Source organism: Drosophila takahashii, chromosome 3L, assembly GCF_030179915.1.
Source record: "Drosophila takahashii strain IR98-3 E-12201 chromosome 3L, DtakHiC1v2, whole genome shotgun sequence".
In the NCBI taxonomy this organism is placed as follows: Eukaryota; Metazoa; Arthropoda; class Insecta; order Diptera; family Drosophilidae; genus Drosophila; species Drosophila takahashii.
The window spans coordinates 23412308-23432618 of record NC_091680.1 but is presented as its reverse complement, the minus strand read 5'-3'; the positions used below and the strand labels follow the sequence as shown (position 1 = coordinate 23432618).

The 20311-nt window shown below is 44.5% G+C and overlaps 1 protein-coding gene across 1 annotated transcript in view; it reads left to right on the top strand.

The window, feature by feature from the left end:
* Window positions 1-20311, top strand: part of olf413 (DBH like monooxygenase olf413) — a 109411-nt gene extending 89100 nt beyond the window's left edge. The window contains exons 6-11 of the mRNA XM_017148753.3: window positions 944-1139; window positions 6126-6295; window positions 6392-6554; window positions 8409-8544; window positions 16793-16961; window positions 19896-20311. Of these exons, the coding sequence (XP_017004242.1) occupies window positions 944-1139; window positions 6126-6295; window positions 6392-6554; window positions 8409-8544; window positions 16793-16961; window positions 19896-20207 (1146 nt within the window). The 3' untranslated portion in view covers window positions 20208-20311. The remainder of the gene's footprint in view (window positions 1-943; window positions 1140-6125; window positions 6296-6391; window positions 6555-8408; window positions 8545-16792; window positions 16962-19895) is intronic.

Below are 20311 nucleotides of genomic sequence, written 5' to 3'. Positions count from 1 at the left end.
TAAAAACAAGTTTAGGATAGCTAAGACTCACCATTTCATCATTACTTTTAATTAGTTACTTTGATATAATTTTATTCTTTTTAATAAAATTTGTAAAGCTTACAAAAAAGATAACCCCTACTGACAATAGTTTTGTGGAAGATTATTATTATAAAATCGAATTTAAATCCAATACAGATCACTGAAACGTGAGTCCTTCAACTCGCTCGTTCCGAGAATGCATACTTCCATTTCTCACATATTATTTGGTGAAAATAAATGCCTTCTTTTTTGGAAAGTACTAAAAGTGTAATGTTAAATATTTTAAAGCTAAGGACTTTGATTTTCTTTGCATAAGTTACAAAAAAGGAAACCCCTACCGATTATTATAAAATTGAATTCGAATTTAAATCCAATACAGATCATTGAAACGTGAGTCCTTCAACTCGCTCGTTCCGAGAATGCATACTTCCATTTCTCACAGAGTATTTCGTGAAAATAAATACCTTGGCCCTATTGGCCCCTGACCTCTTCGCCATGGCTCATGTTTTTGTTTTTTTTTACTGTTTTTTTGAGCAGCTCCGACGACTCAGGGCAGGGTTTTCATAATTTCATCAGAAGAGCGCCATAATGCAGTGGCATGTTATGGCTGCTGTCCGCCAGGGGCGCTCGGCAATGCAATTGAATGGCAATGGACGAGATGGGAATGCGCGGGGGCTGCGCGGAGATGGACGGAGGGCAAGGGCTCCTCCGATGGCTGCATTTAAATTGCACATGGCCATGGCATCCACTTCCGTTCGCCCAGCCCCCCCCCCAACTTATATATACACTCATGTGCGAGTATAAAAACAAACACTCAACATATTCCCCAAACCAACCCAAACCTACCTCACCCAAAAGAAACCGTCTTTTGTATCCCTTTTTTCCGCTGTTTGCTGTCATTTTTTGGTCTTTCTTTTCGCAGGGCTTTACGTATCCACATGAGGCCGGCTACCCGATCGAGTCGCGACAGGCGAAATATTATTTAATGGAGACCCATTACAACAATTTGAAGCCCGACTTTGCCCAATTGCATGCCAGACAAATGGCGGATAATTCGGGTTTGAAAATCTACTTTACGCACGTCCTGCGACCCAACGATGCTGGCATACTGTCAATCGGTAAGTATGGGGGCTATACCAACCCAACCCACCCACAAAACAAAGGGGTTGGCCATATGCATATATTCGAACTGCAGTGCGAGTGGGAGAGCAGCTGCTGCCCTTTTGTATATTTTATGCGACAGGACTTTCTATATGTGTATATGCAACTCATGTCATGCAATTTATGAGATTGCCGAGTGGACTAGAGCGGCCACGGGATGGCGGAGGGCGGATGGGTGTGGAATGGCAGGTCTAACCGCATTGGTGGGGCTAGTAAAACAAAAGCTTATGACTTTACCCAGCTTGTCCAAATGCGGTTTAGCCGCTCTCGAGCGTGGGTGTTTGTATCTATGTGCAGTGCATGGGTTCTCTGGAAAAACAGCCATAACAACAAACAAAAGAGATAAATCCTGGGAAGGAGCAGCCAGACAGCAATTTAACTACCTTTTATCCACCATGAAAGTTTATATCGTCACAATTTTAATACGACCATGCCTGTCATGCCTGACAATAGATTGCAAGGCGGTTCCCCTTTCAGCTGCTCCAAATTGCTCACAAATAGATTTTAATTTTAAATTTGGCGTTTGCCGGCCATGGACATACACGCATCCAAATCAAACAACTCGAAGCACTTGGCATGTGTCTGCATTGAAAACAAAGGCGGAAAGCTGAAACTTTCTAGCCAAGCGACTAAATAATTCAAAAAGCAAAAGGTTAGGTGCTGCCAGTAACAGTTCATTGTGGATAGTTGCAGCGAGGGTTGCTCCTGGAGTTGTAAGGATAATTTTAAAGGTTTTTAAATATAATAAATTGTATATTTAGAAAATGGATTTTACAAAAAAAAACATTTTAGTTGTTCAAAAACAGGACAATAAAATCATAATTTGTTAAGGTAAACATTTGGTTAAATATAGATAAACTTACAGAAACAGTTTTAAATTCTTAGATCATTATAAAAGCAAATTTATCAACACGAGCACTTGATTACCTTGAGTATAGTCATTTTGATTTTCCAAACATTTTTTATTGGCCAATCTCCATGGCAGAGAATCCGCCGCCCTTCCTTCAGTTATCATATTTTCTAGCTTATCACTCACTCACTAACCAACTCTCGATTGGAAAAACCCGCAAAACAGCAATTTACAAGCACCTTGCTGTGCCCCTCCTCGAATTTCCCCCCTCCAATGCCTAAGCGCTTTTTGAGTACTTCTCGGCCACACTCCGTTGCACCGCCCATCCGTAGCACCCAACGACCCGAATGAACCACCTAAAAATTCTTCAGGTACTCAATTTTTTTCATATTCATTGTTCATTGTGTGGTTCGTGAGCAGGCAGAGGATAACTAAAATACTAATTTCACTTTAGAATTTATTTCTATTTTTTTCCTGGGCTGTTCCTTCTGTTTGTTTTTGGCATTTTTTGGGTGGTTGTGGTGGGTAAAAGGGGGCCTGGGGACCCTCCCACCGGCCTGTCCTTGCTGTTGTTGTTGCAATTGTTATTTCACTTTTGTTGAGAGTCACGCAAACCAATATAACTTTTCCCCGACCGCACACAGAGACATGGCCAAAGCGCTAAATAAGAAGGTGGATGGGGGGAAAAACGTGGACGGTTGGTAGAACTTCGTCTACTTACATTTCTTCCATCTTTTTTTTTTTTTTTTGCTTTTTTGAGTAGGTGTTGCCAAAACTTCCGGAGTAGAACACTGAAGCACAGCGAAAAACAGAAAGAGAAGTGGATTAATACATCTTGATAGAAAAATACAATTTGGAAAAGCCGAAAACAGAGAAAAATTTCGGTATAATCCGGGGACGAATCGGGCGGGAGGACGAGATCCGATTCGGTGGGCTTTAGGGACGGCAGACGGCATTTGCCATTGAAATATTTAATTGGAATTTAACGCATACCACGCACACAAACACAAGCACAAACACACTCGCAGAAGCAAGTCAATAAATAAAAAATGAGGAAAGCCATAGCGAAAAATAAAATGTTGGCTACAATTTTCTCCTGGTTTGCTATAAATTGAATTACGGAGCGTAAGGAATCGGGGAGGGGAGCTATAGCTATAGCTAAAGCTAAAGCCAAAGCTCCCGGGTCCCACACGCATAAGTAGCTGCGAAATTGCTACGTTTCCGGTCTGTTTCCGTCCCCCTCCCTCGCGGTCGTCTGTCTCGCTCCCGCTGGCTGTGGCAAAATTTAATTTCAATTTAATTGGTTATTGATATAGCGCCCTGGTGTATGCAGCGAATCTGTGATTAATGTTGCGGCTTGGCGAATTTTTATGGCACCTTGGAGATGGGAGCTGGAAGTTTGGGGCGAAACAAATGAGGTTGGGACATGTTAAGCCTGCTCGGGGATTGTAATCTGCAGCTCAAAGCTTATCGAAAAATGAGTGAACATCCATTGATCATTGAGGAAATGGGAAAGTTATGATACGGGGCCCACATATGGGCAATTTGAAAGAAGATCATTACCAAAAAATTAAGGGAAATCAATTTATTTCAGGATCAAATCGATATGCGCATGTTATTCGCTTATCGGTTATACCAAGCAGTACTGGTAAAATTGACATTAAAAAAAATATAATAGTTTAATATCAAGTTTTAAATGGGTGTAAGTATTTATCATTGGCAGGCGAACCTTTAAAGAATATGCATTTTGAACAAAATAACCGCTTTAAGTTCCAACCACACAATTCATCTGACCCAAAAATGTTTTTACCAAATATGATTTCGGGGCCATGTTTCAGTCAGCGAATTTGGCGGCGAAATATACAAATATACTGCTGATATCTGTGTCTCCCATGGTCGCTAATCAAATTGTTTCGACTGCCAGGCGGGAGTCCCTCTTTCTGGGACATAAAGTGAGTGAGCTGACGCTTTGACACAAATTGCCATTTAAAATAATTAGAAAAGTTGCAATCGGACATTTTTGCATTCTGCCATTTGCCGTGTGCTGGCTGTCAACATGCAACTGCCGAAAACCCCCGCCAACTGGATGGCAGCGTTAAATATCGATTTGAAAAATATGTGTAGTTATGAATTGCCAGCGAGCTTGTCCCCGCCGCGCTTTGGGCCAAATCAAATAGAAATAGAGCCAATCCCCCATACCCCCGCAGCCCCCCAATTCCGTCCGCCCCTTTTGGCCATGCCAGCAAATTTCGTCATGCTTCGCATGGCCAATATTGAATTTTGATTTAATGAATGGAAATTCGCAGAGACGCAATGAGAGGAATAGAGGCGGGAATGGAATTGAAATGAAATGAAATGAATCCGAACGAATTCGAAACTCTGATGGCCAGCCAGCCATTTCACAGCGAGAGCTCTCTGTGCGCTTTGATAATATTCAAATGGACTGATCGAATTGAAAGTTAATGGAAATCAATTAAAGGATGGCCGCAAAACTTTTGCCGTTCCCAAGAAGAGCGTAAAACTTCTTAAATGAAAGCTCATCGATTGGGGGAGCTCGCATGAATCGTAATTTTCAATTAAATTGATGATGGAGAATTTTAGTATCATAAAGTCCTGCCCCGAGTCCCAAAGTCCTGCTCCCCTCGCATGCTAGATTGATTGATTTCGCTCGCGTGACACTTTGTAAAATGACCAAAAAATAGGAGCCAGGGGGCGTGTGGCCGGTCGAACTCGGTGGTGGAAACTTTTTAAAGCCATCACGGCATAGTTAAACAATTTTTTGGTAATTGAAAATTGATTCCCTGCTACATGACAAAGCCAAAAACCCATTCGGTGGCGACTATGAAAATTAATAGAAATAATCTCGCCAACAAATATGCAAAGCAAATTTACATATATTCCCATATATATAGATGTATGCATGTAGTTATGGTTATGGGCATAAAGCTGGGCATTCCCAACTGTGCCAACACCGGGTGTAAAATTCAATTCATTACGTAATATTCTGCCCGTTGAGGTTGTTAAATTGGAAAAAGGATAACACAACGGCCGGCCAAATGGATATTTTATGCAAAAGGTTTTAAAGTTAATATTTTTACGCAGGTTCAATGGGATTAAAGCGGATGAGCCAGATCGGGAAAAAGGAGTAGAAAGAAAGTAGGTCAGCGGCATGACGGAAGAGGCAGGCACCTGCGGCAAAAAGTTGTAAAAATAAATGAGAAGGCAATCAGAAAATAGTTAATGCAATTGGAAACTAATCTAAAATTGGAGTATTCAATACTGAAATGATTTCAGTGCCTTAATTGGCTTGCCATATAAAGAAAATTGATCAAATCTCGTCGCGGAAGTCTCTTTAACTTTATCATTTAAGTTGTAATCGAGTTGTAGGGATAAAGGATTTAAACAACATTTAAGCTCAGATTTACGAGGCCGAAACAATAAGAGAAGAGCGCGAAACACAAAAATGGAAATCAATTGCCGGCTGAATTCAGAAATGGGCTCCTCCAGCAATGCCAAGTATTTCCCGCGAGTATTTTGATTGGCATACTATAACCCCTCCCCCTCCCACGCACAACAATTGAAATGCCAAACAGCCGGCAGAGAAGGAGCCCCCAATTTATATGTAGCACATGAATTTCAAATATTTTTTCAGCCTGGCCGCGTGTCGCCCGGCCCTAATTGAGTGTGGGTAGCGGCGGGGCAAAAGGCCCGGGGGATCCCGCTGTATGAACAATATTCCGCAACATTTAACTAATTGAGCCAACGTGGCGCAAACATAAGAGCAACAAAGTCGCGCTCCCCGAAAAATTGAAAAATGCTAAAATTTGATTTGTGAAGAATTTCTTGAAAAAGAAAATCAGCGTTCAAAGTTAAATAGAGTGTCGAGTGCAGGAGGATGGCGGATGGCTGATGGCGGTGGAGAGACACTGATGAGCGATGATAACGAGGTTGGGGTTTTCACATTCCGGGTCTGTTAACCACGGCAGCTTTTAGCAGAGCTCCTCACTCGAACCCCGTCGAACCGTTAATTAAAAGCACTGAAACGTTTTACAAACCGAAACCGTACTGAATTTCACTCTCTCTCGTTTCGCAGGAATGGACCCCAACTGGCGACACATCATTCCGCCGGGCCAGAAGCGGGTCGTTTCCGAGGGCCAGTGCATCGAGGACTGCACCGGCTACGCCTTCCCCCAGCAGGGCATCAACATATTCGCCGTGATGATGCGCACCCACCAGATCGGCAAGGAGGTTAAGCTCCGCCAGGTGAGTGCCCTTGGATTTCCATAGCCCCGGGATACTGTGCTTAAAATGCCATGCTAATGAGCTAACTTCTGATCCTAACCCCGTTTCCATTTGCAGATACGACAAACCGAGGAGCTGCCGCCAATTGCACACGACAGCAATATAGATGTTGCCTATCAGGACTTTCGACGTTTGCCACAATCGGTGCATTCCCTGCCCGGGGATAGACTCATCGCCGAATGCATTTATGACAGTTCGTCACGAAAGGCAATTACCCTGGGTAAGTGCTCGGGGAGTATATATATATAAACTTCTGTGTGTATATGGAAGTGCACTGAAGAAAGCGCACCCCCAGCCCAAACAGCCATAAAGATTGCAAAAAATTCAGTAAATTGCGAAAGGCGAAAGGACGAAACGAAGCCAGCGGAGCAGTCCCAACATTGTCGTGAGCGAAAATGTTCTATGAAATTGCCGATGGCGCTGGGGCGTAAACAGGAGTTGGTTGGTGAAAGGGACGAGGGGACTGTGTAAACAGGCAGTGGCAACGGCGAGCAATCGTCGTTATGACACATTTAAATCAGCCAAACGATATGCGACAGGCGGCGGTCTGGGGGAGACGGATACCAGAACCAGAACGAACCGTTGCACACGAAGGCCCAAGACAAAGGCGCCGGCCACACTTTTGCGGAGGAGGAGGAGCCGGTGGATCCCGCCGGCGAAGACAGAGCAGCCACGTCATTGTAAAATACATAAACCAAGACAGTGAAACATTTCACTTAGCACACGGGTGGCCGGGATGGCAGGTGTTACAGTGGGTGCCGTGGGTGTTGTCCTGGTCCTCGTTCTGCTGCTCCTGTTGTGACAGCTGCTCAGGACTCCAACGAAATGGACAATGCGGTACAATGGCTTGGCGGAGTCTGGATAGAGGTTGTTATTAATGAGATTGGAATAGTGGAAGATGGCAAAATGTGAAGCTGACACAACAGACAACGATAATGGAAAGAACTGATTTTGAAGGATGGAGAAGTGCATAGTGAAGCAACGGGAATTCACTTCAATGAGAAGCGCATAGAAGGGCGCAAGAATGGAACAATTTGTAAGGGATACTGCTTTTTGTTTTTTTTATAGTCAGAGCCTTTCAATTTCACAGTTTAGTAGTTAAACAAAAAGAATGATCTTTCTGGTGTAAAAAAATAGATAAAGGTATTCAATTCAATGAGAAGTGCATAGAAGGGCGCAAGAATGAAGCAATTTGTAAAAGATACTGCTATTTGTTTTTTTATAATCGAAGCCTTTCAATTTTACATTTTAGTAGTTAATTAGGAAAAAAAGCAACTAAAGTAATAATCTTACTTAAATTTAGTTGATCATAATTATAACTTCAGCACTATATTTATTTTGTTGTTAAAATGTTGTTGAATTAAAATATGCTTCAGAATTACAAAGCAAGTGCCAGCCACTCCACTGCAGTCCCATTATTGTCTCGCGAAGTGGTGAAAAAAACAGCACCTAACGTAAATTTGACTTTCTTGCTTGCTTGCACAAATTCAAACACAATCTACACAATTCAGCAGGCGGGAACGAAGAGGTAGAGACTTCGCCAGGGGAGTGGGGATTTGCTAGACGGGTGACAACTCTCAATAGAGACACACTGAGTCCTAATAGACAAACGTAACGATGTTGCACCGTACAGAATGGAGCAGAACAGAACAAGATAGATCCGTAGACAGTGAGCAGTGAGGCAGTGAGGCGTGTGCCCAGCTGGAACGAAAGAAACTCAAATAAAGAAATACCCGCGCTTCTGTTCCAAGCCATCAGCATCGACGCTGTCTCCATTTTGCAATATTATTATGATGGCGCCTTGGCTGTTTTACTGGGCTGCCAACTGCAGCGGCCGCTTAATTTCGTCCTTTGTTGCGAGTCGGAGTCAGCCAAGCCAGCCTGAGCCGCAGGACGAGGAGGAGGACGAGGTCCTACCTGGCCAGTCGCCCACTCTCGGTGACACTCTTTGCATTCTACGGAACTGGGCTTGGGCTTGGGTTTGGGCTCGGGGATATACCGCTTTTGTTTTTCACAACTGCATTTCTTATGCATTTCGTCTGATTCTCCGATTCTCCCCTCTTCTCCCGCACAGGTGGACTTACCATGAAGGAAGAAAGCTGCACGGTGCTGACACTCTACTATCCGCGCCAGAAGAAGCTGACAACGTGTCACTCACTGCCGAGTCTGCCCACAGTGTTGCACTCGCTTGGCATCGAGCAACTGGCAACGTAAGTACTTTACTTCCCCTTCGCCATCTTCTCAGCCATCAAAATTGCATGGATAGTCCTGGGTGGGCGTGGGCGCATTCCGGATCCGGATGCCGATCCAGGGCTAATGAAAATTGACACATTCCGAATAAGAATATGTAGCACGGAGAGCGTGAACATTTCAAAGGGAAACTTACTCCATTATGCCGAGGGTCTGTTGAGGAATTGATCTAAGGTAACGAAGAGGTGACTTTAGGGCTCAAAAGGATATAAACGGGTGCACTTTGCAATAATTAATCGCCAAGATGTAGTAGTTTGAGCTCCAGAAAGCCAGCTCCATACTCTCCCAATCAATTTACCCGCTATTCACATTCAATTTGGATCCATTGTAGCTTCTCTGTAGCTTCCTCTTCACCTCTTCCGTACTCTTCGTTCCACCCACTCGACGTTGTCGGGACTCGGCTTGTGTATAAGGAAATTCGGTTTATTCCTCTGTTGACTAAAGTAATTGGTGATTTAATGATGTTGTTGCATAACCAAATCACCTAACGAACTCGCAGTGGCGACCAAGGAGAGAAGGGGATGTGGAAATGGGAGGACTAGAGGTCGGGTCCTCGTTGCCGTACTCGGGTATTCTCAATTCTGAAGTATTTGCCTAACAAACAATCGGAAAATGAACTGAGCACCGAGCACTGCACCCAGCTCTGCTCTAATTGAGAATTGTGAATGTGGAAAAATAAATTACGAGACAGCAGGGACGGCAACAGCAAGCCACGACCTCGCCGGAGAGACCTCGCTTTTATTTAGAAAATATTGATTTCTATTACCGTCAAGTGCTAAATAAACAGCGAACAGGAGCCTTCCACCCATCCAACCAACCAACCAGCCATCACTCAGCCGTCATTCAGGGTCCATTCATGGTCCTTTAACCCCCACCCGCACTTGACTCTTCGATGGCTCCGCTGGTGGTGCAGCCCCAACCATTCAATCCTAGGATAAATCCGCACGAGCCCATAAATATTGTATTAAAGCGTGCGCTGAAAATTAGTCGAAATTAAGGCAGAGGACTTGGCACGCCCTATTAATCACATCCTATTGACACAGGCCAGGGCCGAATCGAATCAGGCCGAATCAAAGATAATTTTCTACGGTCTGCCGTGGTTCTCCACCGCAAATCAAAGTAAACGGCATAAATGGATTACGGTTGGTCCGGGCAAAAAGGTAAGGAGCGGAAAACATGGCCACCTAAATGAGTTACTCGGGTGGGAAGACCTCGAGATTACATTAAGATGAAAAGCGACTGTTAGTTGGGTATTTGCGGCCTGATTGGTTTTAGACAAGATGGAAATGAAGCAGTCCTAATCACAATCTCTGATAAGGGGTTAGCCAAAGGATCTGAGAAGCCTCAAATAAATTCAATATACCATCGCTTTTCATGCCACTAAACCCGGACAATCGAAGCGGGCAAACACACAGAGCCATCATCTGCTGGCTTTGTCTGCTTACAACTTTTTGTTGTAAGTGATTGGGGAGGGCAGGGGAGCGCATGCACTGGCTTTTTGTCCAGACAATGTCCACTTCATGGACTCATGGACCCCAAACACCGACCTCCCCTCCCCTCCAACGACATCTGAACTGAACTGCGTGTACCCGAAATCGACATGAATTGATAAAGTCATTTGCAATTGTCTGTCGTTATGGGACTGCCATGGTCGGGAGGCCTTGTTTCGGGCCATCTCCGCTCGTGTTATTGTTGCCGTTGTTGTTTCACGCGCTTGTTGTTGTTTGTTTAATACAATGCCCCCCCGGCCCCGCATTGTTGCATTTCTTGTTATTGTTGTCGGTCAGTTATTATGGCCACTGCAATTTTGTAGCGCTTAATGTCCGGCTACGGGTTCTGAGTCCCTTTCGTTTCCGGGTCCGGGGTCCTGGGTCCTGGGTCCTGGATCCTCTGTCCTGGGCCTGGAGCTCCTGCAACCGAAAGTGCGAATGCGATATGAGGATTAAAATTCATAATGAAAACCCGAACGACAACAACAAACGAACGAACGAATTCGGTGGGTTGAATACAGGGATACCGGAATATCGGGAGTGATGGAAATTCAATGGGTGGTGAGGCGTGGCGAGGACTGCGGCTCCTATTTGTTCTATGTCTAGATCGCCCGCAGGTACCGCATGTTGTACGCTTCAGGTTTAATTAAACAATGATAGAAAACGAACACAGGCGAAACAATAACATGGCCATTGAGTTGGCGGGGGGAACTGCGTATATGTGGTCCGTTTATAGAGTTGTGCCCTTGTGCACTCTAAACTTTTTAATCCCCTTAAATTGCCGTTGCAGAGCAATTAAACAGGCGAAGAAAAAGTATGGAAAATTGTCTAATATTTAAACCAAAACTGATAGTTGTCACATTAAACGCCTGCCTTGATTGAAATATACTCGGCACTTTCGCTTGCACTAGACTTTGGTAAAATCCTGGCACAAAATTAATGGTTTTTATCTTCCGGTTCACACAACAGTGGCCATATATAACCGGTGACTCGTTCCGATTGGGCATGCCACACTGAATGATAAGCTAATGATGCACACAGGTCGCAGCCAGCAGCATCGGGCGGCCAAATTGAGGCTCAATTGGTCTGCAACTAATGTAATTATAAGCCACTTGCAAATGCCAACCGGTATCCTCGCAATCAGAGCCTCCCCCTCCCCTCCCGTAATGCTTATTGTGGTTGAAATTCAATTTAATTTGATACGCACAGATTTTCGGCGAGTGTATCAAAGGGGTTTCCAAAATTGTTTGCAGTTCAACTGTGGCTCAATTGACCAACACACAGATACACTCGGTCGGTGGGAGATGCGACACAGTAACGAGAGTGGTGATGATGGAGCAGCCCAGATGGGTGGGTGGAATATGGGTGTGGATGTGGGGGAGAATTATGGGGCGCCCATCAGAAGGCTGGACCACGTTGTCGTCGTTGTCGTCGTCATCATGCAAAACTCATTGAAGTCGTTAGCGTGCGTCGGGGCCCAAGGACATAAAGCACACAATGTATCCGAGGAGAGGGCGGTGGGTGGTGGGTGATGAGCAGTGGTTGTAGGGCGTCTGCGAGGAAATGCAGGAGCAGGCAAGAGGACATCAACTGGCAGGGGAATGCAATGCAGTACAGAGAGAAAAGATTCGGGATTTTTGTGTGAAAATGGTTGAGATGATTGAAACAAATTCAATTCTTAAAGTCTATTGACTCTAATATTGTAAAGAAGGGAAAAATCTTATTATTCGTTATATATTTACATTTTATAGTTTAATTCTTTCATAAAGAATCGTAATAACTGATATTGCTAGCAGATGCGGACAGCTATGTCCGTCTGTACGTCCGCTTGTCCGTCCGTTTGTCCGTACTTTTAATGCAATTCATAAAAACCAGCCATAGAAACGATCGAAAAATGAATGACAAAATGTTAATCAATTTGTTTTTAGCTTAACATACATATACGAATAAAGCTTAAATTGTAACATGTTTTTACGAATTTCATGAAACGGACACCTTTTTTTGAAATTCTTTATTCTACTCCATTCCTGTTGAAATTTTTCCTATGTTTTAAAACATTTCCTAACTATTTTCTTAGCGTGCAACTGCGGAATCGCGGAGCTCCATTGATCATGCGCCCATTCGGCTGCCTGCTCGCAGCCACATACTCGCACACGGTTCATTCCCTTTCACGAGTCCTTTGGCCAGAGCCTGATTCCTGAATCGGTCCGATGCCCGGGCCCGATTGCCCCGTTATTGGCTTAATTTACGTTTTACGTTTTGGGGTTTTGTTGCCTGATTTTTCCGTGCGGCCCGATGACCATTTCGGGTGTGCTTTTTTGAGCGCCAAACGAACGAAACGAAAGCGTCGAGAAAAAAGGGAAAACCAGAAAAAATAATGTGATAGTGGTTTTTACAATTTACGCACTTGCCATGGCCACTGAAATTAATTTTAATTGTACGTGCGTTTGTATCTGACTCACCACTGGCCTGGATCCGGTGCCGGCATTAAAATCAAAGTAATTATTCAAGTTGTGTGCATTTCCACTTCCACTCCCGCTTTCCGTGTCCTCTGTTGTTTTCCCGGCCCACTCCGCCCGCCTTTGTTTATTGGCGTTTTCTGTTTGTTGAGCTACGCAAATTGGCTTCATTTTATAGTGCTTGCCGTTGGGTCGCAGCTTTCGTTAATTGTTTGGGGCTGAGTGATATAGATATCCTCTTTGTGTCCAGTTTCGTCTTCCCAAAAGGGAGCCTCATTAAGGCTCATGATATCCTTTATTACTTTATGACTTTTCCTTCGCGGCCAGGCCTTCATCTTTGCATATCGGATGACTGGCTGCACACACGGAATTTTTCGGTCTTTCGGTTTCGTTCGCTTTGTTATCGATACTCCTTGCGTGGCTCATCGCAATTATCCGGCGAGATGTTTTTGCCTTCGCTTGTTAAGTTTCTACTTTTGAGACGCGTAAAAAGTTGTTGAGTTAATTAATCTGGTTCGTCTTTAAAGCGACGCTGCTTCCTTAGAGAATCAAGTTCATTGAAAGCGTTTATTATATTTATTTAATTTGGGTATATTAAAATTTTGTTAGGACCATTTCAAATGAGAGCTTTGAAAAACTGGAGACGTGTTAATAGAGCTTGAAAAAATAATTCTAATTCTCGATATTTAATTTATCTTTTTCCTTCAAAACATCAATATTATTAAATCAATATTGTCAAAATATCGAAATTTTTCAAGCTATACCTGTTATTGCTCCCAAAAATATCTATTGAAGATACTATCAATAGTTAATAAACTGCTCTCTTGAATTAATTTACCTACAGTTTTGAGCCTTTCCTCGAATTGTCATTTTGCCAAAGCACCATTATCTATTAGCTGTGACTTATAGTTAACATGATTTGTGCATTTCTTTCTTTTCCGAGATTTTAATAGCTAGATTGATATACACCCATTTTCCTCACCCCAAACCCTGGCCATTTTAGTTTTCATTTGTCATCAAGAACGGTCATTTGGTCGTTATGCCAATTGCAATTGCATTCGGCTTCAAAATTGAATTCTGCCCCCATGCGAACAGGAGGTCATAAATGCACACGAACATACACTTGGCCTCCGCTACTACAGAGCTACTGTGCCACGCCCCTTCGCCTCCTTTTGTGGAATTGCGCCGTCGTCATAACGCTACATAAATAAACCCATTGCAAAGCGCATTGCAGTTGCAACCCAAACCCAAACCCAATCCCATACCCTTACCCATAGCCAAGCCCATTCCCGAAGTGGAAATGGATGTGCACAAGAAGTGCTGAAGTGCAGCAGTAGCTGGAGTTGCTGCTGCTGGAATCCATGGCCATGGCCTAGAGCTGGTTCCGCTCGAAATGCATTTCGGGGCTGGCATTGTGATGTGCCATTGGATTTTATAATCAACAATGCCAAACCAGAGAGACCCCCCAATCCCAATCCCTCGCACGGCATCCTTTGTCCTGCCGAATGTTGCTGCCGGCTAGTTGGCCGGATTCCTGTTGCTGCTGGGCCATCATTTTAATTATACTGAGTGCCAATGAAGTCAATGGCGATAAGGCTAAAACGCCGGCGATTGATGCCGCACAGCGGGGCGTTCGAGTGGTGAGTGGTGGGCGGGGCAACATCCTCTCTAGGATGTTATCCCGTTTTTACATTACCCACATCTGTGTGAGTTTCCACTGCATTTATATTTATTATATGTGTGTGCGGGAGGTCACGGCGGCCTCGGTTACGGTCATGCAGGCCGGATATATTAGCAAGCGAACCTTACGTCCCGAAACGTCCCTCCCCCAACTCCCGTCGACACCCAACCAATGAACCGCAAAACACCAAATGTAAAAGGGAGATGCACTGCAGATGCACAGGGAGAAAAAGGCTTACCTAGCAGGAAGAATAAATGCTTAAAGAAAGTTCATAATTTGTTATATTAAAACAGGAACATTTATGAGAAATATCTTGTTACGAGATAGTACCCCATTCGTATTAATTTTGTCCCTGTGGATCCGGGCATGATTCTCGTAACAAGAAGTATGCAACAACAAATATCTTCTGAAATCCCCCCTTACAACAAAATCTTGGAACCGCCACTTATGAGAATGCTTATAATATATATTAATTATATTAAGTGCAGTATATTTTTCCTCATTTTGGGTAAATTCAAACTAATAATAATAAAAAGCAGCACACATACATTTCTTCAAGTGCAATGCACTGCCGCAAAACAGATGGACGTAGAAGGGCCGGGCCATATATTATTTTATATTATTATTATTGCGGGACGCAGGACACGGATACGGACCGCACGGACATGGACATGCGGGAGGACTCGCACAAGTGGCCAGCGCCATTAGAGGATGTGGGCGGAGGGGCGCAGAGAGGGGGAGGTTTTGCAATCAATCCGCAGACATTAATATTTTTCGTGTTTCCAACCGCAAATTGTTGCGGCTGTTGCAGCGGCACTTCCACCCCCTCCCTCCTCCCACCATCACTGGGTTTCTCGCCGCAGGAGTCATCCCCTGCCACCCCCGCCCCTCGCCACCCCCGGCACCTTTCTCCCATTCGGAGAGGACTATCGCAGACACAACCCTCGATGCGGATTGAGTGGAATCATAAATTAATTAAAAGAGATTTGTTTGCGGCTTCCAAAGGATTCTGCCAGCCGCCAAAAACAACTCGCAGGAGAGCACAAAGAAAATGTGCGTTGCTCCGTCTCCCCCGCTCCCCCTCTCTAGCTATGTGTGTGTGTGGGCTCTATGAAATTAAAGCAACATTTTTCGTAATGCCCGGCAAAGAACAAAATTAATTAGCCTAATGGTAAGGGCGGACGGACACGTCGAGGGGCAGACAGCACTGAGCCAGCCAAAGCAAACCAAACGAAACGAAACGAAGCGAAATGAATGAATGGAGGGAATGAATGAGATGAGATGAATATATAGAAGGAATTTATATTGCACAACATCCTATCCTGGCCAGTGGTGTAGTGAGCAAAAGGGGTGAAGCGATGATATGGATAATCCAGCACAGGGAATTAAATATAACATCTAGAAGGAGTTTTGCGTGGAAAGTTTTTAGTTTAGAATGCTACTTTTAAAGGAATCCCGTTTGTAAAAAAAAAATGTTCAAGATCAGTTAATCATCCAATTAATTTAGTTATTATACATGATATTAGAAATATTTTAAAAGAAATTTATACAAAAATTGTTTGAATTGAAATAGCATTTTTTAATTTTTTTTTTATTCATTTTATTATGATAGAATTTGTGGATCTACAAAAATAAAAGATAATACTCAGAAAAGATCCTTTTAAAATTATTTTTATTTCATTCCACTTTAGTTCTGCCTTACTTCTATCAATACATAAAAGGTTTCTTCTGCTCCATTTATCAATGTGTTCAATTCGCTTTTTGAGCTTTCCAAAGTTCTCTTTCTTTTGTAAAATCGCGGCAATCTGACAACAACTAATGACAATAAATCGCTTTCAGTCTGATTCTAAAAAAGACCTTTTGCCTCGAAGCCTTTGAAATACTCTGCTCATGATAAATGGGTAGTCCTAAGTAAAAACAGAAATCAAATTAAAAAGCCAAATTATACATATTTGTTATAGGAGAAGGGCCCGAGCAGCGGGATTGACACAATTGAATAATCAGCAAACAAACAGAGCCACAGAAATGACTTCCATGAGCCAATCCATTAGTCATCTCCCCTTGACTCTTCCTGTTCCGGCCGGGGTTTGCCAACCCCTCCCAGACTACGCCACTGATTGCCTGGCGCTGAGGTTTTACACTTTTGGCCCATTTGTTAGGTTTTTCTTACCCTCGAGGTCTCCCTGGCCCGCTTCGTGTGCGGTTTTTATTTCGCTTTGGCAGACCGAAATTGTAACAACGTATTTGACGCGTCACAAATGAAAATCTAAAAGATTAATTAGCTCAAGTTTTTGTTGAGCGCGCGCCTTTCCCGAGCAAAATCCGAGCGTAAATCTGCCAGGACTTACCGACAGAAAGGGAATCCACCAGCCGAAGCCGGGGATCAGGACCCGCCCTTCTGGTTCTGGGGGTAAAAGTTGAAAATCTGCTGGCAAAGCGCCTTTTCGGGGTGGCCCATCTGACTTCCCGTTTGCGAATGTAATAAATTTTAAGTCCTAATCAAAGTTGACAATAATAATAAAGTTAATAATGTTATTTAGCGTCTCTCTCATCTCATCTCCAATGTCTTATCTTGCAGCGACTCGAACCCCGTGCTTATATCATCGCCACCCGAATTGGCCGGGATGACACTGGAGGCACGTCTGATATCCTACGACTGGGAGAATCAATTTGGCGAATTCCAGGAGGCCACACGCAAGGGCAGCTTCAAGCCCATTTGCTGGGGGGCCAAGAATCATGTGGTGCCGGTAAGTTAAAGCCAGACTTTTTCGATTTATGCCAGATGATAGCGGGGCGAAGCTTTGCAGCAGCTTTACAGCGATTTCCAGCAGGGGAAATCTCCCTGTCCGTCCGCTCTGTCACAGTTGAAATCGCATTAACCCTTTTTATCTATCTGGGCATCTCAATCTCGTCCTCCTTGCTGCGCTCGTTCGCCCTAATCGCCGGGAACATTTCGCCCGTCCTGCTGCTGCTTTACATCCATCAGCTTAATCAGCTAAATTGCTAGACAATATCTGGGATAATTTTTCTTGCTGCCATTTGATGGCACCACCCATCCAGACCCACTTTCGCCCACATTCAGCAGCAGGAGCCAGACAAGTGCTCATTTATTCATTGGGTGGGTGGGTTGCTGGGTTGGTGGGTTAAAGCAGAAAAGACATTAGGGCCAGCCCACATTCCCCACAGCCCCGCACATCCATCGGTTGGGGCAAAATGCGGGTAATGTCTACCGGAAACCGCACGTTATAAAGTGCAATCAATTGCATTGCGGCCATGGGCAGCGTTCGTTCGAGTTTGTTAGGCGCCACTTTACGGCAGTCTGGAGTGCAGATTGTAGAGTGGATGGTGGATAGCGGATAGCGGGCTTCCCTTTGGCTCGACTGAGTCGCATATATCAGGCCAACACACGTACGACTTCGACAACGATCATTCTAATGGGTCACACAGTGAGGCGAACCAGGAACAGGACCAAACTGGAGGACCAAGGACCCAATGCTTCCCAGCCAGCTGGCTCTAATTCACGTCCAAAATGGTTTAGACCAACTGACTGAATGCTCCCATATGAGCATGATTCTCTAGCATTCTCTTTCGCCGCCTTCGCTGGGTCCGCCTTTAATACTTTGCACTGTGGAAATTGTGGGAAATTGCTTAAGTTGGAAATTGTTGCCATTTTTATGCCACTGACTTTTGCCTGTGGCTCCGACTTCGACTGAGACTCCCGAGCAAAATTATCAACGCTTGAATTGCCATCGATTTTCCGTGCTATTGCGTTAAATGTTGCTGGCCATTTCAGCTCGGTTCGCTTAAGTCTCTGCCATTTTTTTGCAGCTGTCCTTTAGTCAATAATTCATTGAAGAACTCACCCGGAGGCAGCATCCCCACACCCACACCCACAGCCATACCCCCACCCACTTGACGGACAGGCCCATCGAATTTGTAAAAACCCTCGAAGCGCCCAAATTAGCAGAGAGGCGGGCAAAAAATACCACAGTTCTGCGTGTGGGTGTGTTTGGGCAAAAGGTGAACGGCAGTTAAATGTAGCGGAAAATATACAGCGGCAAAAAGGTGACAAAGGAGCGAAAGAAGTCTGTGATTAGTTTTCCACAAAGCCCTCAGATCCCCGGGGTTCGGTGAGTCGGAAGGCCTAGTTCCTGGTCGCAAAAAGATCTCAAGCCGATGGGGCTCAGTGAGCAATTCAGCCGAACGAATTCCGGACGCCTAACCAACTGGGAAATGCCCTGAAAACTGATTGATTGATATAAAGTTATGGTCGTAGCCGAAAGCCGAGCACCGTGCAGTACAATCAAGACTTTAGCACCAACTCCTTTATGGTCGGCCCTTATTTTGGGTCAACTTAATTAGCATAATATAAAATATGGTAGCGCACTTTTCTGGCCCTGTTTGGGCTTTCAAAGCCGGCAAAGCGGAGCAACCAAAAAAAAAAAAAGGACAAAGCGGACCCACCTAATTAGCATGTCAATCTCTGCACACAGACACGGGGAAAATCTATGGCCTAGCTTTGGGGCAGCCGGCAGAAAGAAAATTCTCAAACGAAAATTCAGGCCAGAGCGAGCTATTAAAGCCTCCAATTTATGCATAAAACAAAATTGCACATTTTATACTGTTCAACCTGAATGGCCATGGAAACAGCGGCGGAGCAAAACACAGACAAACACACATTCCTTTTCAATTAAAATGTCTGTCAGTGGCAACAAGAGGCGAACTGTTCTCGAACCCACACCTGGATACGTCTGTCAAGCATTCGGTTGCTCCCATGGAATTCCATTTTTTTTTTTGGTCCTTCTGTGAACGCCCCCAAAACGATTCACAAAATGCCTTTTCAAATATTCAACAACCAACAACGAGCTCTGCCATCGTCGTCGTCGTGGCCGTCGCGCGATTTGCATAATATTATTAGTAAACACTCGTTATGAAGTCAGCCACGCCCACCCGCCCCTACACAAATGCAGACATTCGCTAGATTTAGATTTTCGACTGGGCATAAAATATTTGACCGCAGCACAAGTCCCAGGATCTCCCCACCAGCCACCACCACCTATTTATAAACACAAATTTATTCAGCGTAATTAAAACACAAAATTTTGCCAGCGAATTCACTGGGGACTCCAGGAGTAAACACCGTGTGGGCGTGGGAAGATTGGGAGGAGTGAAGAGCGAGCTGAACCTGCTCTGAAGCTTCATTGTTTTGCAATTGTACCAGGATTTCACTTAAGCTTGGGTGCTGTTTACCCTGTCTCTGTTTGGAAAATGTTTTGCTGGAACTATTTCCGTGAGCCCTTGATTATAGCTTTTTATATTTCCGGTAAATGAATACAAATTTATTTAACTGGCTTGGGAATCTAATCTAAATTAAATTTACTGATGATATAAACTGGATTTTGGCCAATTTAATTCCAAAACACTTCCTCTCGAAAAGAGTATCCTGCCGTTTTTCTTGGCTCACGTCCTTCAGCGTTTTTCCAGCACTGTCCACGGCATAAATAAGCTTTTCAATTTCCTCGCTCGCTCGCTCGCTCCGTCCCGAAAGGAAAACAACCAAAAAAACGTTGGGCAAAGGCAAAGAGAAGAATTTAATTAATGTCGTAATTTATTATATACAGATATACAGAGCCACAGCCGCTAATGTTTGCCGTTTCCTCTCTCTTTTTATCGTCCCACAGGGCTCCGAGTTCCTCGAGGGCTACAGCATAAATGTGACCAAGACGTACAAGAAGCACCGGCGGTGCAAGCCGAAGCGCCCCCTGGCCCCGCCCACCGAGCGTACCGCTCCGCCGCCCGCCTCCGACCTCAGCGAGCTGCCGGTGCTGCACGAGCTGGACAACAACAACATCATCGAGGGAGCGGCGCGGAGCAGTCGGAGCTCGGCGACCGACGTCCATGGGCTGAGCCGCGGAAGCGGTGGCCAGTTCATCAGCTGCCTACTGTGGGTGGGCGCCTCGTCCTGGTGGCTCCTGCTGATGCTCAGGACGTGAGGGAATTGAAGGACACGCGGCGGCGAAGGACGAAGCAGCAGCAGCACAGGCACCACCGTCTCAATACACTAAACTAACCATACAGCTAACGAACAGATGGAAAA